The sequence below is a fragment of the Hippopotamus amphibius genome, chromosome 3, assembly GCF_030028045.1.
Source record: "Hippopotamus amphibius kiboko isolate mHipAmp2 chromosome 3, mHipAmp2.hap2, whole genome shotgun sequence".
NCBI lineage: Eukaryota > Metazoa > Chordata > Mammalia > Artiodactyla > Hippopotamidae > Hippopotamus > Hippopotamus amphibius.
The window spans coordinates 77,731,905-77,755,097 of record NC_080188.1 but is presented as its reverse complement, the minus strand read 5'-3'; the positions used below and the strand labels follow the sequence as shown (position 1 = coordinate 77,755,097).

General features: G+C 38.5%; 1 protein-coding gene across 1 annotated transcript in view; it reads left to right on the top strand.

Moving 5' to 3' along the window:
• Positions 1-23,193, top strand: part of TTC29 (tetratricopeptide repeat domain 29) — a 242,620-nt gene that overhangs the window by 32,176 nt on the left and 187,251 nt on the right. Inside the window, exons 5-6 of the mRNA XM_057728186.1 lie at positions 6,170-6,393; positions 11,289-11,474. Coding sequence (XP_057584169.1) covers positions 6,170-6,393; positions 11,289-11,474 — 410 coding nt within the window. The remainder of the gene's footprint in view (positions 1-6,169; positions 6,394-11,288; positions 11,475-23,193) is intronic.

Here is a 23,193-nt window from a genome sequence, read left to right as displayed (position 1 = left end):
TTGGGCAAGTCACAACCTCACTGAAGACAGTTTCTTTATCTGTAAAAATGAAAGTAGTATTTGTAGAGTTATTGTGTGATTTAGAAATGATGTCTGACACATCCTAGGTGCTCTATAAATAGTAGCTATTCAAAATGGTTTAAGGCAGAATTCAAAAATGATACAGTATCTCCATGGCTATTTAATAGAAAGCTCCCCGTTTCCCAGCATCTTCACACATTTAACTGCTGTGGAGTAATGTCAGATTGTTCAGATTTACTTTCTTCCAGTATATAGATTTTTTTTAACTTAGAATTTTTAGGGAAATTTTGATGTAACTTCAAAATATTTAGAATCTCCATTGAATAATGCCTTTAAATAATAATAAAAATCCATATGAAATGCATAACCATTTAATTCCATTCTTAAAACTGTTCTCCAGCTGCATCCCTTAGCCTGGTAAAGCCTTAGGTATCTGCAGTGGCAAAGATCTTCCTTAGGATATAGATTTATAGATACTCAGGATATCTGTGAATGTCACAACTTCTCCTTCTGTGAATGGCCTCTTTTCTGTCAGGAGAACTCTCCTCAAATTCCATTTTATCAAATCTCTCCAGAAATTTTACCAGAATTCTCAATTTCCACCCAGTATAGTGACTTCAGGTCCAGGAGATTTTTTCCTTCTGATACTTAAAAAGAGCATATCTTAATTTAGATAAGTATTAGTTTTAATATGTAAATAAAACCAAAGACTAATAACTTCATGTCCAAATGAAATAAATAAAATAATGAATTTGGATTCTCTCTGTATTTCTATTTGCGTTTTTTTTTTAATTCCTTTTTGTAAAGCAAGTAAACTTTGGGCTACGAGTCTCTGTTATGAAATTTAAAACCTGAGAAATTCGCATATAATGGTAGAAATTGACATACAATTTTATTAATAGCAAATTTAAAATATGAAAATTATTCCAGTTAAAAGAAATAATATGCATTAACTATGAAGGTTTAAATAGGAACCTATTTAGTAAAACACTAATTGCTCTTGCTGGCTCTCAAATATTAGTAATGAGGCTTAAATCATAGCATACCTGTATGTGTGTGTGCGCACAGAAAATTGTATAGAGATGATATCAGCATAGTTATATATGCATTTTAAATACATTTCTATTTGAAATCTCTTTTGCAAAGAATGGTCTTTTTAAAAAATGTACTAGAAATTTTAAAAATTGATATTAGTTATATATCATGGATGTTTTGAGGCTGAAAGATGTCTTGCTACCAAGACAATCCCTTCTGAATCCGTTCATGTTCTTTAGTCACAGGCAGCAGAAACTGATTCTGACTAAATAAAATGGAAATGATTTTATTAGAAGGATATTCGGTAACTAGCTGCATTCAGGGGAGAACCCGGCTCAGAAGAAAAAGAAAAGACACGGGACACTTGAATAGATCTAGGTAGCAAGAGCTACTTACACCTCTTGTCAGGATGTTACTGCCAGGTTGATTGAATTCCAACAACCTTCTACATCTTAAGTGTTTCTTGCCTCAAGATTTAAAATCCTGAGAGAGAGACCAGTGGCTTAATTTGGGTCAGTGATCCACCCCTTGGCTAGGGAGTCTTTGAAATCAGCTCCCACCAAGATGACACACGATGTGCCATTTCCAAAAATACTTTGGAGTACTGCCGTCTGTGGACGTGAAACTAGATGCCGGGTGGGCCAAATCCAACCAAAGCACCCTCATCTTCCAGGGGAGGGAAACAAGGCTGGGGCAGTGATGTTCTGCATTTCTGTCCCAGCTGGGATTAGAGCTGAGATGGCCTCCTGACATGTGTTTATTTGTATTGTTTAAATCAGTGTTCTAATTTTTATTTACTTATAATTTTTTTGTCCCAGTATGCTTTCTTCACTCACAGGAAAACATGCTGGCTGCCAGGGTATAGACATACAAAGGTGGCAGTGCTTGTTGTTGGTTTTTAGTTGAAGTATAGTTGATTTACAATGTTGTGTTAGTTTCAGGTGTACAGCAAAGTGATTCAGTTATACATATATATACACACGTATCTGTTCTTTTGCAGATTCTCTTCCATTATAGGTTATCATAAGATGTTGGATATGGTTCCCCGTGCTATACAGTAGGTCCTTGTTGCTTATCTGTTTTATACACAGCAGTGTGTACCTGTGGATCCCAAGCACCTAATTTATCCTTTCGCCACCTTCCCCCTTTGGTAACCATAAACTTGTTCTCTATGTGGCAGCGCTTGTTTGAAGCAAAGTTGGATTCCCAGCCCTTTGTCCTCTCAAACCTCCTTACCATCCTCCATACTGCCCTTTTGGGTACTGCTTGGATGTCCTCTTCAGTCTCCTCAAACTCAAATTATCTGAACCCAAACTTATTATCTTTCCCCAAACCTGTCCGTTCTTTTGTGTTCCCCTTTTTGGCAAATTACCAACTACTCACTCCAAACACCTGGTTGTCTTCCTAGCTCTTCCCTTTCTGTCAACCCCAGCATCCACTCAATCACCAAGTAATTGATATTTTTACCTCCCAAATACTGTATGTATTGAATCCACCTACTTCTTTTTATCCCCCTGCCTTACTTCAGTTCAGCCCCCATGGCCTCTCCTTTCCATGAACACCAGTCTCCCATCTCTTCTCCCTGTTCCCAGTTCTATCCTCTTGGATCTGGTGTGAATTTCAGAGTCACAAGCTCAAGGATGATAAACTGAAAGTCTTTATTTTTTTATAACTTAATTTTAATTCCTGGCCCTAAGCCTTGATCCTCCCTAGTATAAAAATCCAATCTCATCCCTTGTAGGTAAAGTCAGTCCAATTCAGTGATTTCTCAGGTTATTCAGATTCTGACACCCCTTCCCCTTCACCCTATTTACCCACGTAGAAACAACACAGCACTGGTGTGGGGCAGAGGGATATAGGGTTACTATGTTTAACATAAAAATACAACATACACTTAAATTTGAGTTTCAAAAAAACAAACTTTTTTGGGTATAAGTATTCCTATGCAATATTTGGGGCATGTTAATACTAAAAGAAAATCATTCGTAGTTTATCTGATGTTCAAATTTAACTGGGCATCCTGCCCAGTTTTATCTGGCAAGCTGGGGAGTGGAGGTTTGTCAGCCTTTACTCCCAGATCTTGATCTAGGACCTTGTGATAGACACTGAACTTGCCTCCCTGGTATCCATTTCTCCCCACATAACTTCAGTTTCATTTGGGGCAGCAGTGTGGCCCCAAACAGGCAGGACGTGTATTTTTTTGGTCTCCTGCAGCCAGGGATGTCCGCGTGACACAGTTCTCACCCATGGAACCAAAGCAGAGCTCCAACAGTAGTTGCGGGAAAGCTTTTGTTTTCCCCAATAATAAAGACACAGCTGATGCCACCCAATGCTCCCCTTTCTTCTTGCCTTGAAGGTGGACATGTTGTCTGGAGCTGGGGCAGCCCTCCAGTGACCAGTGAGGGGAAGGATAAAATAATCCCAGAGGCATGAGCCTTGAACTTGCCAGGCCATAGAACCACGGCCAGCAGCTGCCTACCTTTAGGTGTCTTGTGCTATGAGAGATAGAAACCTTTAGTTCTTACTAATAAGAAAAAAAATATCAAATTGTACACTTTAAATATATGCAGTTTATTGTATGTCAATTGTATCTCAATAAAAGTTCTTAAAAAAAAAAAAGAAAGAAAGAAACCTCAAATTCTGAAGGCTCTGTGAGCCGAGTTTTCTCTTACTTGGAGTTGAATGCATTCCTAACCTATGCGGTGCTGTCCAGGGGTCCGTCATGGAGGCACTTGTTTCATCCTTTTCTGTCAGCTCTGGAAATATGCTGACCTGACTTTCAGTAGCTCCCCAGTGCTTCCTATCCACAGAGTTACAGCTGTGTCCCCCTTCAGTCCCCAGTGGGCAGTGCATCCGACAGCCTTTTAGCACACATCCTCTTGCTGTGGTCAGTGCCATTGTGGCAGACATACCAGCCCTCTCTTCCCATTCATTTTTATGTCACACACACAGAGTCCACTGGACAAATTATGGTGTTTGGCCCACACCATTCAGGGGTTATGGGACATTGTGCAGGCTGGTTCCAGTCCTATTCTGCTGAGAAAGTCTCTGCATTGACTTCTGCTGCCTTTCCATGCCCTTGTTTAGGGGCGGGGGGAAGGGAGGAGAGAGAGAACCTGACTCTTCTCAGTATCTCACTGCTAGAGATACCTCCACACTCATGGCTAGAGGGCAGAAATAGAAATCTGTGATCGCTTCTCTCTTCTCCATTTCAGATGCTTTTTGTCATCATTTTGACAAGATGGTGGGGGGTTTTTTTGTTTTTTGTTTTTTTTACTTTTTGGCCAGGGAATGTGGTTTCCTTACTCTCTTTGTGAATTAGTCCTATAACAATTGGTACCTCGCACTGGCCACCAGGTAGAAGAGAGCTGCAGTTCAGTTGGGATGCTCCTTCCAGATGATTTTTCTAAAATGCAATCTCATTGAGTCATTTCCCCATCTCAAACCTTTCTATGGCTCTACCTCACTCCTAGCTTGGAGTCTGAACTTCTTACCATGGCTTTAAGGTCTCCATGTTCTGGGTGATCCACTGAGTAAAAAATTCTTGGCATATGGGACCTGGGCATTTTTGTTTTGTTTTGTTTTGTTTGTTTGTTTGTTTTTTAAACTCTGTAGGGTGATCTATTGCAGGACTTCATGTTTCTTAGAGCATATTCACATACGTAACTTTGCTTGGTTCTTAGAAGAATCCTGTGATGTACGTAGGGCATAGATTAATATAGATTAATATACACATTTCACAGATGAGAAGAAATGAAGTCCAGAGAGGTTAGGAAGAGCTGGCCTCCACTTCAGGCATTCTAATTCCAGACCGTCTCCACTCCACACTGAAATGCTTGTTGATGATAGTATCACATCATGTCAGTTCTAAATATTTAATTGTCTTCTATTTTAAAAAAATGTAAAATAATTAGTATAAAGCTATATCATTTGGCATCTGATTACTTGCTTAGTGGAATAATAGCCACCACACAGCTGTTATTCCATAACCCTGTTTATTTCCTATATAGCAATTTTCATCATCTGAAATTATTTATCATCTGTTTGCTTATTTGCAGGCTCTTCTCCTACTAGAATATACGCTTCACAAGGGTGTTGAATCTATTTGGTCTAGAATAGTGCCTGGCACTTGTAGGAAACCCAGTAGCTCTTTGTTGAATAAATGGACTATTCAATTGTCATTTTATCTCCTTGCATATGACTTATTGTTAGAAGTGAAATAGTAATATAACAATACATTAAGTTAGTCCTAACTGAAAATAATTTTTAAAATATATTTAGCAAAAGATTTCAATAAACATTTTTTGCATAAATGACTTAATAAATGAATAAACCTTCATAACATACAGTGAAACCACTTAATAGAGCTTTGTTTTGATATTCAATAACACATTTAAATTTTGCTTGCCTTACTGGTTTTTTGTTTTGTTTTGGTGGGAGGCTAAGGTGTTAAGTAATTTTAGATGTTGTCAGTTGCTGTGGTCTGAATGTTGTGTTCCCTAAAATTCATATATTGAGATCCTAATCCCCAAAGCGGTAGGTAAATGGGGTTTTTAGAAGGTGATTTGGTCATGAGGGTGGGGTGCTCATGAATGGAATTAGTGCTCTTATAAAAGAGGCTCCAGATTGTTCCTCACTCCTTACACTATGTGAGGACAAGGCTAGGAAGTGCCAGCTATGACCAGGAAGAGGGCCCTCCCCAGAAGGTGACCTTCCTGGAGCCCTGATCTTGGACTTCCAGCCTGCAGAACTGGGAGCAATAAATTTCAGTTGTTTGTAAGGTACTCAGTCAGATGTGTTTTTTTATATCAGTCCAAATGGACTAAGACATCAGTCAACTAGCTTATTTGTCCTTATCAAAGGGAGTTCAGCTCTGGAACTGATATATTTATAATGTAATTTCACTAAAATAACTGTATTTAGGTAGCTCCTGGCATTTTTCATTAAACTGAAGTTGTTCAATTTTAAGTGTTTGAGGTCAAGATTGTTTTCAGTGTCTCCACTAAGGAAAAAAAGGCAGCATGATTCAACCTTTAATTATTATAGGATCAAAATGCTGTACAGATTTAAAGGATTAAAATAACGCATTCCGTGTTCTGCTTCTTATTCCCAGTTACCGGAACTCGTACAAGAAGAACATCTGTGTGGACATGCTGCGAGATGGTTATCATAAGTCCTTTACTGAGCTCTTTGCTCTGATGGAGAAGTGGGATGCCCTGAGGGAGGCTGCGAAAGTAAGGTCCCTCTTCTGGGTGCAGAGACCCCTGGAAGAGCAGCCTGACAAGCTGGATCACTTCTACTACTACCTGACCAGGGCTGAAGCAGCTGAAAGGAAAGGTAAGTGGAAGGATTTGGGGAAGCAGCGCTGCAGAAGCCAGAGCAGTGAGCGCCTGAGGAACGGTTCCAAATCGTTTCGTGTGTGAATTTAAAACATTAAGACACCTTACAACAATTCAACCTAGTGAATTAAGCATCTTAATGGAATAAATGATAGAGAATGCTGAATCACAAGTCTGCCCAGGTACACGGCTATCCTGATGATGTCACTTTAAGCCAGGGAAGACAATGAATGGCACCTAATAACATCTCCAGGGCTTCCCAATGTGTTCAAATCTTTGGTACCATTAATTATACATCTTTCCATAGTTTTTTTCTTTATATATAATCTGAATATTGACTTTCACTGAGGAGACACTTTCAAGGAGTACTATAATTTGATAATTATATTTATTTTCCAGTATTTATATAATGGAATTGGAAGGTTTTATCCATAAGTTCTATAGATTTCTATCAGAGAATTTTTATTAGTGAATAATGAGGAGACATGAAAACCCTGCAATTTACAGTTTTGAATAAAATTGTTAATTTTATATTTTCCATCACATCATCTCTAATATATTCCTTTTTTCTGGTGTCCTAAAATTTTCCAGAAAGTCAATATGCTTCAAGTATTGAAGAAAATATTTTAATGTCTAATTATACCAATATTGTCAGAAGTAATTCTTAGTTGCATACTCAGAATTGGTCATTTTATATAATCAAAGAAAGGAAACCCCAAAAGTTGGCATATAAATTTGGTGTTCTCAATTATCCTTTTGTTCGACTTTTTGTGTGAAAATACCATAGGACTCAAAAAGAGAAGCTCAAGGCCCAACATGACGATGTCTGTATTTCATTTCAGACCTTTCTGCAGGAAAATAGAATATTAGACAACTTTTTGTTACCCAATTTGCTACAATGTGGAAAATTGATAGGGACATAGAAACAGCATCAGAGGGGGTAGGAGAAGTCTGTTAGCATCTGTGGTGGAGTCAATACATACTTCCTGTCATGGTGTGATCTGACTTAGGAATCTGAGATACACAAAAATCCTAACACCACCGCAAGTGAACTAGAATGTGTGTGTGCGTTTGTGTGTGTAGACAAGAGGTGATTATCTGATGATTTGTATAATGAAAAGTATTTAACTGCAGAATTGACTTTAGAGTCCTTTGGTGAATTTTAAAATGTGATTTACACATAATTTCTCAAGAAATTAACTGTTTAAATTTTAAAATGCTATTGTGAAAAAACCTACATTCTAGTGTCAGCCCCAAATTCTGAAATGACATTTATACTGAAAATAGAATTGAGCAAGATAAAATTTGCTCATAGTCATTTTTTTAAGTTGAATTAATCACATTCACTAAATGTTTTAAATAGAAGCATTCATTTTAGTAGCGTAAATATGAGCTGGTCATAAAGTGCGACAAATATGAGAAACTTGTCATAAAGCATTTTGTAATTATAAAGAAACTAAAATGCTAAATAATCTATTTGAAGGTAGCAAACTCTTAATTTATAATCTTTTATTAAAGAAAAGTAACTATACATATAAATTAAAGTGATTCTCCAATTCTCAAAAAGTCCAAACTTTATAATAGCCAATGTCTTATACATATGGTACAATAAATGAAATATTTTCTTTACCGAGTGGTCTATCATATATTCATGGTAACTAAGGTTGCATTTGTTAAACGCAACAACAGAATTACCTCTTGCTCAGAATAATCTTCTGTAGGGTTATCAACTTCAAAACGCAGTGGCTTTTGCCTGGTTAAAATACAGAAAGTTAGAATTATTGCAAAAAATGTTATTGGAAATACTTCAGTTGAAGGACTGTAAATATTTGTATGCTCTTTTTTAAAAATATGTGTAATTTTTTCACACTTAACACATGAGCTTCATAGGAGAAAAATTGTGATTTGAGTTAAGACTGTCCCAGAAAATGGTATAGGGATATGCACATAAACTCTTATTAACTTGAATTAATTCTAAATTTTAAACCCATATATATATATACACACACACAATCTAGAATATAGAAATCTATTAATAGTGCCTCGAAGTTTTCATCCCATATGGTTGTGGAATCTGAGACAATTATCTTGAAGCAGCATATCGCTGAGTATTCTCATTGCTTCTCATTGGAAAGACCATCCCTCTGGGGTCACAATGAAGTTCATTTAATCAAAGCTATGGCACTAACAATAGTCATCTCGGGTCAGTTCTGTCTCTTGAGACTTGGCAAAGCAGGAACCTAGAGTTATTTAAATTACTTTTCAAAATATCACTTTCTGTTTTATAGCAAAGAAGTGTTTAAAGTATGCCAGTCATTTCTTTTTGGATTATTTTCCATTTGTTAAAGTGTTTCTTTGTCCTCGACAGCATTTCTTATATTATCCATTGCTGTGAATCATCTCTGTACCATCTGTAACATTATGATTAGGGCCTTGTGCCCCATGGGGCTGGGGAAGAGATGGCAATAATGGTAATGGGTAACCGAATCAATAGATAATTCAAACATTATTTACACTTGACTTTAAATTATTGTCAAGGGTTAAACAGCAATCTTTTTTCTAATAACATTTATTTAAGATACCCAAAGTATGTTCTACTGAAGCAGAGTCCCACAGGATGTTTATACAGTTTATGTAAAGCAAAACAAAAGTAATTGTCTGGTGCAATAAGTTTGAGAAACAACCAGGTGAATTAACATATACATTAAGCAGATTGGTTTATTGCAGGACTTATCAGAACCTTTAACATGCTAATGTATAATGTATGGTTCGCTAAAAGAGGGAAATTAGCAGGAACATTTTCCAAATTTGTTTCATCATGAGATCTCCTTTTTAGGTAGCATAACAAATATTGGTCTAAATAATAAATCAACAATAAAGTTGATTTTCATCTTATAAATATACCTGCTGACAATTCAAGGACGTGCTCTACAAGCAAGGAGAAAAGGTTTCTTAGAATGTACATGTTACAGGCCATATATGTGGAGTATCCAAAGATTCAAAACTTGAATATATTCCTTTAAACTTAATACTCTGAAAAACATTCAATTTTTCCATAGAAAAATAGCTTAGCTGACAAGTAGTCTTTAAATATGTTATCTAAATAGCTTATATAACTCATTCTAAACAAAACCAAAAATTTTGTTTATGAAATGTTGGAAGTGTTTCTCTATTAAGGTTTAATTACTGCAAAACAGAAAAATTATTTCAGGACTGAATGTATTTTTTAAAAAGCTCTTTGTATAACTTTTAAAATGGAAGGTACAAAATGTTTTATTTACAGGTTTTAAAAAATAGCAACTCTCTAATCACTAAATATGAGAAAGAATATAAAATATTACAAAACAGATTTTAGAGCTCTATTCATATTAGGCAGAAGGTTCAGAATGGAAATATAAAGCATAGGAGAAGTCATTCATAGTATTTGTTTTAAATAAATACTTTTCACCTAAGCTATTGCCTATTGTGAATAACCTGAAAGAGCAGAACGGTCTCCAGAATCCCCAGCTCCTTCAAAAATGGGAGCTAAGGAGAACTTTTTTTTTTAACTTTAATTTTTAGGTCTAAAACTTATTTTGAGATAAATCTTCATTTCCTATGGAATTATGAAGCAGTATGTGTAAAGGCATGACATAGGTTTTAGAAGTTTCTTTGGAAATATTGAAGTGACTTATGCACAGTTTTCGAAAGTTAATTTTTGTTGTAATCAGTCTAATATCATTTTTTTCTGAGCCTTTTGATTTTAATCTCACAGGAGTACCAGTGGGCAATACACAAATGCTTTTCATAATTGTAATTCTTTCCGGAGTATATAGGTGGACTCTTCCGATAGTAGTGAACAATTAATATCAGTTAATTCCAATAGGTCATGATTGCTGTAAAAGATCCTTGGAAGGGTAAGCCAGAGGCTACCACATATTTACTGCTGTGCTTTCAGTACAAATGCAAAGAAACATAATGAATTTGTTCATATCCACCAACAGAGTGAAATTTACAAGGGTGAGGCACAATTTAACACAGACATTTTTGTTTAAATGTATGAGTGATTTCTAAGTGGAGTTTATAAGACTGATTCACAGTTTATTAATGTGAATCACCTTTTTGGTGTATTAGTAATTAATTTGTAATTAACTTGTAATTAATTACAAACAGCTCAGATGCCACTTTAGGGAAAAAAGGGTTAATGAACTGACGACTAATGAACTAGTAAATGTCTGAGTTAGACGGATGACTAGTATTAATGCATTTTCAGCAGAAAAAGATACTCATAGAAAAGACAATCCTAGAAATCCACAGTTTCTTAACATTGCTAGTAACTTGTCAGATATGGTGCTAGAAAGTGTATGGAGCTCATGGGGTCCTCCTGATCATCATTTCGTACACCTGCAAGCTGCATGCTTGCTTTTTCTTCTGAGTGAAAACACCTTGCTATTTTCAGATTCCATCTGCTTTCTTCATTCATCTTTTTGCCATGGTTAAGAAACATTGCTTTCTCTGGAATCTCTAAATACTTTTCAAATCCTCAGTGGGAAAAGTCTTGCTGATACCACATACTCATTTCTTCCAAAAGAACTGAGCACATAGCTGGTAGATGTTGTTCTGTTTTTTTTGTGTTACATAAAGTCTCCTGTTTCAACCAAAGAGTATTTCAATTTCTTACAGGGTCTAAGCTCTCCATAAGATTTTTGTTGTTTTTCTCTTGTGCACATCCTTTAATTAATATAACTATTTAAATAGTTAAAACATTAATCTTTGCATTTCCATTTTTAAACAGTTAATCATGCTTTTAAGGAAAAACAGAAAATAAATATCACTATATTGGTTTGCCATTTGAAGGGAGGTGCCTTGAGACATCTTTCTAATGCATTTTATGATGTTTTTCTCTCTTTGAAGAATACTTTGAAGAAGTCTATAATAACTTGTATGCTCTGGCCTGTTACTTCAATAATTCTGAAGACAAGTGGGTAAGGAACCACTTCTATGAACGATGTTTTAAGATTGCTCAGCTCATCAAAATTGACGGTGGGAAGAAGGAAGCCGAGGCGCACGCACACATGGGGCTGCTCTTCGAGGAAGACGGTGAGTAGCCATTTGCCAGGCTGCCCTGGGGGCTTTGAAGGATCCCAAGTCCAGGCAAGCAGAAAGCACATGGGCGTGGAAAAAAAGACCTCAGGCTGGGTATAACAATGTGTTACTGAGATTAAAAAGCAAAGTGGTGTGACTTTGCACTCACCCTCCGTATTGCTATACCTCTGCCGTGCGCTCAGCCTGGAGTTCCCAGCAGCGTCATCACGGAGAGAAAGCATCTGCCCCAAGCCCTCCGTGCACATCCTTCAGCCGCATGGGTGCTGCACCGTTTTGAAATGCTTTTCCTTTCTTAGAGAACTCTTTGTTCATTTTAACTTGATTTATCACGTATGAAAATGGGAAAAAGGAAAGGCACACGTCTTGATTTTCCTAGCATCCCAAGTCCCATATATATAATCTATATAACTCAGATACCACCCCGTTGTGATTTTTAAATAATTTCTGAAGGAAATGTTCATTTAAAAATAATGTCATAGTTAATAATGTTGTCTTAAGACAAGCCAGAATCTGCAACAACAAAAATTAATCAGAAACATATTTTATATTGTGGTTTAATAAGGATCGCAAAAGAAATTCAAGAAATAAAGTTATCTATGGAAGGATAGTAAGTAGATAGTATGAAAATAAAATACATGGGAAGATAAAAATATTTGATCAGAAATAATTCTGTTTCTTCCTTCAGAACACTGACTCATTTTCCACAAGAGTTTTGACTTTAGCAAAAGAATTAAATTAGAAAATACTTATTATCTTGTGGCTAGAACTGCATAGGGCTTTGAGAAGGGAGGGGGAAAGGTTTCTGTGCTTCAGGAAATTGCACATTGTAATCTATAGCATGATAGGTGCTGGAACGTGGCCGATAGTGGGGGGCTTTCTTGAGTGATAGCTATGGAGAAGAGCAGAACAGTACAGTTCAAAGTGAGAGATCATACAGACTGGATCCAAGGAAGGCATGATAGAGTCAGAGGGGACTGGTGGGGGACGTGGAAGATGGGTGGAATTTAGGCAGGTAAAGAAATAGGAATATATTCTATAAGAGGGAACTACATATACTAAAGCATAATCAGAGAAAGGAGGAGCGACCTGGTTAAAGTGGAAAGTATATTTCTGAGCAGTGATGGGGACTGAGTATGGAAAGGCAAACTAGGAACATGCCAGCATTCAGAGTTTGGGCTTCTATACCTTCAGGCTAAGGAAAGGAGTGTGATGGAAGTCTGGCTGTGATGCATGCCCTGTGTGGGAAGAGAAAGGGGGAATGGTTAGGAAGCTGCTGCACTAATTCAACCCTGAAGGAACACTCCAAAAGTATTTAAGAGAATGTGCTTAAGCATATCCATGGCAGTACAATTTATGATATCTCAAAACAAGGGATTAGCCACATTAAGCAACACCTGTGCAACAGAGTTCTGTGCAGTCAGGAAATTACAAATTAGAGCCAAATTCATTCATTCAACAAATATTTGTTTAGAACCTAGTGCCTGGGGATGGAACAGTTAACAAGACAGACAAAATCTTTGCCCTCATGGCACTAACATTCTGCTGGGAAAAACAGGCCTTAACCACTAATAACTGTATAATATATGAAGTACCAGTAAGTGCTGTGATGAAAAATAAAACAAGGCAAAGGGATAGACAGTGGTTGCTACTTTATATACTTTACCTTTTAGAAAGTGAGGCATGAATAAAGTGAGGGAGTGAGGCTTGTGAACATCTGGAGGAAGAGATTTTTAGAGAGAGGACATAGGAAGTGCAAAGGCCCCGAGGAAAGTACACGCTGAGTGTGCTCAAGGACCAGCAAGGCCCACATGTCTGGCACTCAGTGAGGAAGGTCAGGGGTGGAAGGAGAGGAGCTAAGTTCAGACCAGGGAGGGCTTGGGATCACACTGGGGCTTGTAGGCCAAGCTGAGAACTTTGGATTTTTTTCTAAATTGTGTAGGAAATCTCAAATTTATATTGACTTGAGAAAATGCTCATGATACATTAAATAGAAAATAAGATCCAAAACACAATGTAAAATATAATTATATTTGGTATGTATCATATACCAATGTGTTATATGTGGGGATCATAGGTGATTATAGAGTTATGTACTCAAGAGTTATTACTTACTGTAATTGAGAAGTTACTTGTTAAAACTCTTAGCCTATTGTTAAAAGTAGAGTTTAGTTCTTCAAATTTGTAAAAATGGAATAAATTCTTGCTCAAGTAAAATTCAAAGTAAAATCTTAAAGCTTTTTAAAATTTTTACTCATTTCATAAGTGAGGTAAATACTTTTTAAGCTTTTAGAAATTATTAACTTCATTTTGAAGATGAGGAAACTGTAGCACAAAGAAATTAAGCTGGTTAGTGGTGGGGGTAGAATTAACTCAGCTGGTTTCAGAGCCTGTGCCAGCAAACATTGCTCTACACAAACCAAGAATTGCTTTACTTTCATGATGTGCTAATTATGAAAATTCCTGAAGATTATACACTAAAGTATAGTTTAACACTTTTTTGTTCTCTACTATAGGAACATCCCTCAATTGAAAAGAATAGGATTTGTTTTCTGTCTTATTTTGTTTTTATGAGAACCATCAAATTCTCCAATTATGAGAAATCAAATAATGGAACTGTCGGTTACTGGCTCCAAAAAAAGAAGTCACAAAAGATATAAGAAATAATATATGAAAACGAGGGCTAAAGAAGCCAGGGCTACATTGATGAAAATTGGAGAGTGGCCCCAGAGAGAGATAGCTATCATAGACATATTCTGAATTTGTCTATAAATTTTATTTCCGATTTTTAAAATTTGGCTTGATATTTTTTGGAAAATTTATTGCGGTAAAAAATGCATAACAGAATTTACCATTTTTACCACTGTGTAAGTGTACAGTTCAGTCATTTTAAGTATAATTGCACTATTCTGCAACTGAGCTCCAGAACGTTTTCATCTTATAAAACTGGAACTCAATTCTCATTAAACAACAACTCCTGGTTTCCCTCTCCTGATTTTTCAAAATCTGCAAATGTATTTCTTTTGGAGAATTTAGTCACTGCTCCCTTTACTCACTTATTTATTCATTCATCTAGTCATTTATTTATCCATTCACTCATTCAACAAATATTAGAGCACTTACTAGTGGTTATTAATATGATTAGGAACCATGGCACTCTACCATTTTTGTAGCTGAGAGTGAGGATGAGTTTGGGAAATGTGATCAGGGTGGAGCTGTGAGATTACATTCACGGGTGAGTGGCTTGCTCACAATTAGATGCCCCACCCTATAGCATGATAAAATGCACCCAAATTCCATAATACATAGAATGTTTTGGCTATAAACCTATTTTTAAGTGAGATTGTGTTATTTTGTTTTGTAACCACTAAACTAAAAAGAGCTGAACTATTTTTCTATGGCCTTAATCAGTTCATTGGCTACAAGAACCGTGCCTTTATTGTTTGATGGATAAAATGACTGAGTTGATGTTGATGAAAGTTCTGGAGATTGGCTTTGAGTGTTTGATGTACTTAGCAATGGTGAAAATTACCTGTGCAGCTTTGGTAATCTGGGGTAGAATTTTTATGAGGAGGGTAAACTAGGACTACTTAAAATATGTGGCTAGAGTGCAGTGAGGGCTCACCTGAGCATAGGGTTCTCCCTGAGGTGATGGCAGTGTAGCTTCCGCATATCTGATCTGATTGGTCCAGACAAGCCCCACATATGGAGGCACCGCAGCAACAGCTAGGCGGCAGCTGTGCTCAGGGGCAGGTGGCAGCCTCCTGGTTCCAGGGGTGCCCATTCAGGTTAAAGCAGGATACCAGCCGGCAGATGGCAAAGGGCAGGTTGTCAGGGCCCAGCAAAGCAGGCTGTAGTCCAGGGCATGGCTCCAGCACCCTCGGGGAACTAGAGAGCAAATGAACATGAGCAGAAACCATGTCACAGGGACTGGGCACCTGGATGCAGTCAGGGCCAATGTTCAGCCCACGAGCACACATGTGACCAGAGCCCCCTGGCCAGCGTTGAGCACGAGCTGTGGCCCCCACTGCTACCGAAGATGGGGTTCTAGTATGCAGTGTGGCCTGGCTTCTGTGGGCTCAAGGGCTGGCAGTCTTATTCCTCAGCTGAAATATCTACTGGGGTAGCAGGCGTGGAGTAACTGTGGCCTGACAAACACTTGTAGCAGATCAGTGGCTGTATCTTCTTTCAGAATTGTCACCTATTTGGAAGGACAAATGGACAAGCAGCATTCACACCACATCTGCGGAGCACTGCAGAAAGCTCTCAGACCCGGGGCCACAGGGAAATGTGTCCATACATTCTAGAGGAGCACACAGAGGTCTAGCAGGGCCAGATGTCAGAGCCTGGGAGAGAGAGGATTTTTAAGAGCCATGATTAGGGAAGCACTGACATCCCCCAGCAGGTGTGGTCTGGGGCCAAGGCAACAATAACAAGATGATATGGCAGAATCTTAACGTCAGTCCTCCCTTGCCAGGTCAGTATTTAGTGGTTGGGTCAGGGAACTAGGGTGCAGGCCTTGCAGCTGCAGCTTTATTGGTGGGGAGTCAAAGCAGTGGCGGCGTTATCAGTCGGCATTCATAGTTGAGCAAGTACCAACACCTTTCACCTTCTCCCCCTTCCATTGATTTAGGATCTGTGTCTGCTCCTTGCCTTTGAACAAATTAGTGAACTTAGCACTGAGACTGACTGGTTTCCACGGAGCCTTGTAGGAGGCGAGTCTGTTTTCTGGTGGGGCTAGCCTGGAGGATTAGTATTGGTCGAAGCAACCCTTGATTTCTGTCTAGCTTTTTGTTATGTCCTTTTTCCCCCAATTCAAAGAGAGGTGGCTTCTAAGTAGCGTCTCTCACTCTGTCAGCATTCCATTCCATTTCAACCCATATGGGCCTGGAGTCCAGACCTCCCATCCTGGGAGACCAGGAGGATGATCAGAAGTGGATGTTGGGTGGCAACCCCAGGTGCTAATCGTGTTCGCTGAGAACAGGCAGGGGAAGGCCATTGTAGGAACAGCTTGGGAAGTGCACATCTTCCAGTTCCAAAGGCTTTCATCTGTGATTTTAGTGCAGGGATTGAGTAAAGGCTAACCCAGGTCTACAGCATTGACCCCAAATTCTTCAGAAGTGACTGGGAACTTCTGAAGAAGAGTGTCCTGGTTGGCTGGCTCAGTTCAGGGCCTAGAATTTATTGTTGACAGCCAGTTCTTTGGACACATTCTACATGGTGTATCCCAGTGTGATTTGCCAGGGGCTGGAAGGAACCAGGAGCAGGATAGTGTTGTGAAGATACACTGGGATGGCTCACCTCTCCCCTGATGCATGCAGTAGTGAAAGGCAGATACAGCAACAGATTGGTGGAGGAATCCACCACTGTAAGGGATTGTCCCCCTTACCATCTTGATCTCATGGAGAGGAGTAGAATTTGGAAGCCCACTTATCCTGTCTTGCTGATGGTAAGTCCTTCCCCAACACATCCTCCACCCATTTCTCGTGGTCATGGGGAAGATGCCCCCTTTCATTTTTTTGCATGAATTTTGTGAGTGGCAGTAGTTCAACTTTCCTCTCAGGGATGTATCCACCACGTATTAGGTAATTCCTTTCAATATCACACACACACACAAAGGAATTCTATTACTGGGAGTCAACCCCATAGGGCCCCCACTGCTAAGGACTTTTCAAGGCTAGTTCCTGCTAATTGTCACTAACCAGCCATCCTGAAGGCTGACCACAACATCCCTAGTGGACTCTTCCCACTCCCATCTTGGTCTTTGATCTATTTCCAGTCCCCTGACTTGCTTCCAGAAGGCCATGTTATTGGCCTGGAGAGATGCCCAGTTTGCTGGGACAACTGCCATGCTAACAAAGTAATTGGTCAGGAGCACTCTCAGCAGGCCTGCTGGAGCAGTGCTGCTCTGAGAAAACTCAGAGAGACAGGAGCAGAGCAGGTGTGCTGGTCTCCCATTGCCCTTTCACTGGATGCGCTATGTTTAGGGAAGTGTTGTCACACTCTTAGTGTGATTGGGACCAAACACAATAGCAACATGACGTGGCAGAACCTTGACGCAAGCTCGATCCTGCCAGCTCAGCATTCATCTTTTGATGTAGGATGAGCCAACCCCTCCCCTGCATGATCGGCATTCGGTGGGGGCGGGGTGCGGGATGGGCGGGTAAGGATTAGGTCTCTGCCTTGTGGTTGCAGTCATAGGATATGGCACACAAATAGCAAGATTTGCCACATAGGCATTCATAGTTTGGGGAGCCCCAACGTCTCCCCTGTCAGGAGAGAAGAACTCTAGGGTCTAAGCCTTGGCAATAGGTCAGGATTGATTGCCCTAAAAGCACTGAGCCTAACTGGTTTCCTCGGAACTTTGCTATAGTCCATCTCCTTTTCTAGGAAACCACCTGCAGGGTGTTAGTCCTGGACAAGTTAACCCTTACCTCTTAAATTTTGAAGTTCTGAGTAAGGAATGATGATAACATATGGAGACTAGGGTCAGATTATGAACACAGAAGTGCTGTCCTTTAAGAACTAGGACAAAGAACCATGAGCAAGACTAAAAGCGTCAAAACGAGCTCTACCACCAAAGACTAGATATTTTCAAGAACGGATTAAAGCAGAAAAGAAGCAATCAGTTAAAAAGGAAGAGAAGATCCAGTCTCAGTCCTAGAAGAATACCTGCTACACACTGGAGTTGAGTGAGTGCTGTTCCTACTAACTTCCCCCAAATGTAGGTAGGAGCAGGGGGATTCTACCAGCTCCACCTAGCCAGTGAGAGGAGCCAAGGGCAGACTGCCCACTCTGCTCGCCTTTAAATACCTTGACTAAACAGACTGTTCCTAATTGAGGGATATAGAAAATACAAGAAAAACAAAGCATTAATCTGAAGAACAAACCTATAAATGTGATCATTTTAAGAAAATTCTTGGTGGCTTCAGAAAGATACAAGTGGAAGACAGAAAAGCTTAAGGATAGAATCAAATGAGATGACAGTGAGCCCCAGATGAAATAAAGAAAGCTTTCAATGAAATGTGTTGGTAGAATTAAAATACACAGTAAAATAAGAAAAGGGCAAGATTGGCACAATGGAATATTGAATCAGTGGTGTTGAAGACAAACTTGAAATATTTTCCCAAAATGCAGATGAAAGACTGAGATGGAAACAATGACATTATCGTTATAAATATGGAAGTTTGTGGTGATAACCAAGATGAAAATAATAACCAAAGATGTTTTAAGAAAGCTTTCTTGACCCTAAAAAGATCTGAATATGCAGATTGAAATAGTGCTTTATGCTACAGTCAAAAATATAAGGAAAGATCCATAACTGGATAATTCTCAGGAATTTTTTGAATGACTCAGATTAAGACAGACTCCCACCTGCATCCAGAGAGAAAACACAGATTGCCTGCATTGGAACAAAAATTAGATAGGACTCATTTTTTTCTCTTTTGCATGAATAAATGCCATAAAACAAAAAGAAGGAGAGTCCAGGAAGTTTGAGGATAGGGAAAAGAGAGAGGAATGCTACAAACCTAAGAACTGAGAGTATGCTACAGAAGTAAGTTCTGTTCCCATGTGAAGCAATAGGAAGCTATTCTTGCATAAACAAGCTTTAGAAAGTACGCTGTGGATGTAGTTTCCATGTATATCACATTCTACAACCCAACAAGAGATAAATTAAAATTTTAAATTTTAAGAAGAGGGAAGTCCTAATATAAAAGAATGGACAGTATACACTGAAGCTGATTCAATGTAAAGTCTACCAAAAAAATGCCAAAAAATTTGGAAATAGAAGATGCAAAGTATAAAAATTGTGCTATGATTTTCCAAATATTTTACAGTAATGTTAATTACTTCTGTATCTTAATTTAAAATTACATTTTATGAGAAACATTTAAAAGTGAACTATGAAGAAAAGTACAAACTTGAGAGGCAAATATTTATTTCAGTCTTAGATGGGAAAGACCTTCAAAATATGAAAACAATGGAACAAAACACAAAGAAAAATGAAGGGATTTATAGGAGAGGTAATTATGTCTTCTCACTGCTCCAAGTTCAGAACCAATTCAGAAGAAACATGGGAATCAGACAGATTATAATTGCTAAGGCTAGTTGGGGAACAGAGCTTATATCTGTTCAAATCAAAGTTTATTGTCTTTCAGAATTCATCATAACCACCTAGTCACTGAAATACTGATCATGCTCAGACTCTCCTACAGGTTCTAAGCCTGTGGCTGTGAGCTTCAGCATGGAGCCTGAGAACAGAGTCCAGAGAGAATGAAAGTTCAGGATTTCACCAATCAGATACATTGTTGTTCCTCCTCTGTGGTGAGAAATGAAGAGGGGAGGAGAGAGGAGGTCCCCTCATGGAAACACGAGGCTAGAGGTATAGCGCCCCCTCTATCAGAAACAAACACTGAGAGAGTTGACACGTACTTAAAAGAAAAAATTATTTATTAAAGACCTCATATAATTAAAGATAAACTAAAATTGGGAATTACTGGAAACAAATATGATAACAAATTAGTATCATTATTATATAAAGAACATTTTACAAGTTGGTAAGAAAAAACACTAGCACACCAATAGAAGAAATTAAACAGTAATAAACATTAAAAAAAAAAGCCAACATTGATAATAAAAAGTACAAATTAAAGCACTAAAGATATGCTACTTTTCCGCTGTAATTTTCCAACAAGCTTTTATTGTGCTTCTACTGTGTGCAAGACACTGGGATAAGTGCTGGAAGTTTATGTCTGAAAAAGATATTTATGACCTCTTGATTCAGAGGCTTACATTTTAGTGGGCGAGGCAAGTCAATACTCTGATAATTACAGTAATATGAGAGAGTGGGCTGATAGGACAGACAGAATGCACCAAGTATAAATGTGCAGGGATAAATATTGTCTATTTACTTGTTGAAGACAGCATTTAATGCTTGTGAAATTTTGAAAAGTTAAGCATGTTTTCCACATTGTTGGTGATAGGATCAATTAGCCTGACATTTCTAGCAAACAATTTAGGAATACATATCTAGGAAATAATCAGATTTAAAGGCAAAATTTTATGTGAAGACATATCTTTATATATGTATTATTTGTAATAATAAAAATAAATGGAAACAATAGAAATGTCCTACATTAGGGTAATATACTATGGTGGTAATTACACATCATAAACTCTTACCCAGCCAGTCAAAATGCTGTTTTCCAATGACATTAATGATAATGAGCTACCACTTATTAAGTGCTATGTGTCAGTCACTATAAAAGTGCTAATTCTGGCCAATGGTCTATGAGCTGTCACTTCCAGGCTGAAGTAGCAGATGTGAGTCCTATGTCTGTTTTTGCCATGGTGACCATGATGGAATTATGTTGAGATGGTGAAACCATGAGATGGAAGCAGCCTGTTCCCTGAATGAGCATTTGGAGGGGAGCTGCCCTAGAGAGTCACCCAAACCTTAGGGGACTTCATGTGAGCAAGAAAATTACTTTGTCTAACCCCTGGGATTTCAGTGTCTATTTACTACCACAGTGTAGCCTCATCTAACTTTGACTGATAGAATCTCCAACACTTATATGCCCTTATTTTGAATGAAGGATTTCATGAGTCCTGTGAATGGCTTTTGACTATTTCTTTGAAAGTTTCACGCTAAAGCTTCCCTTTGGGATGTGATGTATAATGTCTTTGTGCGTCTCCAAAAATTTCCATTTTAACATTTTTGGAGACTTTACAAATCCCTCAATTTACTAATATAGCTTAATCTTCCAAAAATTCCATTTCTTTTTTTAATATAGAAAAAATAGATGCATTTTACTTTTTTGGAACATGTTTCTTTATTGTTTGAATGTAATAGATGTGAAACATATTTATGATCCAAAAAATAAAAATAAACAACTTTTAAAACTCACTGGTATAGAATGACTCCATCAAAGTCTACCATAGTGTTTTGCCTATTCAGGGTCCTAAACTATTTCAAGATCCTAAGATTTTCATTATTGAAGACTAAATCCAGGAGGAAATAGTGGCCCCCTTGACTGATCCAAACTTGAAATGTTTCCATCTGGAACAGAGACTCAGTACCTGATCATGGGTCTTCGAATTGGGATCCAAACTTGAGCTCTCTGACTCAGTTCTGGACTCCTGATTGTCCTCACTGAAGTCTCCTGGAAGCTCCCACCAGACTAATTCAGTAACTCAGTGTAGAAGAAGAACCAATCATTAAAGCAAAGATATCAAAGGCGCAGGCATTGTATTTGTGATGGTCAACATTGAAAACTGCTCACAGACACCTCAGGAACTCATCAAAATGAAAGCATTTAACTGATTTAACAGATTCTGTAGATGCCTTATCTGAGAAATCAGAGACGTCTCTTCTGCTACCCCAAGATAACCTACCCTGCAAATATCACTGCCACTCAGTTCCACTTGAACCATCATCTCAGGTAATTCATACAACTGGAAACATCCCGATATCTGTGGATATTCCCAGAATAGGCTTCCATTGCTGAAGACCAGCTTTAGAGAGAGGTGTTACCTCTAGATCCCCACCACGAGCACACAAACTCCCGTGCTTTGCCTGTAGAAACATTTGGTGACCTCAAACCAGGTCAGTATATCTGCTCAAAAGAAAAAAATCCCTGTACCCCTGCTCACCATCTAATGTTCATGATCTTCTTTTCTTTTTAATTTATTTTTTATTTCATTTTATTTTATTGGCTGTGTTGGGTCTCCTTTTGCTGTGCATGGGCTTTCTTTAGTTGCGGTGAGTGGGGGCTACTCTTCATTGTGCTGTGCGGGCTCCTCATTGCCGTGGCTTCTCTTGTTGCGGAGCACGGGCCCTAGGCACGTGAGCTTCAGTAGTTGCAGCACATGGGCTCAATAGTTGTAGTTCACAGGCTCTAAAGCGCAGGCTCAATAGTTGTGGCGCACAGGCTTAGTTGCTCTGCGGTATGTGGGATCTTCCTGGAGCAGGGATCAAACCCGTGTCCCCTGCATGGGCAGGAGGATTCTTAACCACTGAGCCACTTAGGAAGTCCCTGTTCATGATCTTCTATAGCCTTTTATTTTTATCTTCCAGCTGCGCCAGTCTTGGGGCAGTGATTCTGTGCAGGATGGTTGCTGTTTGCAACCTGTTTTCTCGGGGCAGCAAATATGATTGTTAATATTGATGTGGACAACATTCTTATGAGAGTGCTGAGATCTCAACACACACATCCTGTCCCTGAAGCAGAAGTAGTAATACCACCACAGATTATGGGCTGTGGTCAAAGGAAAATATGCTGAGGGTCAAGTGCTCCCTGAAATTCTTCAGCCTCTCTCTACCACCTAGAGAGCACATTGGAATTTAAGTGAGGAAGACTTTTTAAAAGGGATGATGACAAATCGTCATTATATGTAAAAAAAAGTAAACCATTCCAAAAGTTGGGTTGTTTGTTGTTATATAGATTATTGGCAGTACCTTTTAGAATTGATCACAACACGCAATTGGGCCTCAACACAGTTTGGAGTAGTTTCTAGCTCTGCTCGATCCATCCATCCCAAAGTTTGACTAATAAACTTCGGAGACCCTTTTCATCATTGCTCTCATGCATCTGGCTTTCTTTCCTCTCACTTTCCCTTCTGTATCTCCCTGTGTACATTCCATATTTTCAAATCCATCATCTGCCAGACCACGAGACCACATCCTTCATTGGATGTGTTTTCCAATGGATCCTTC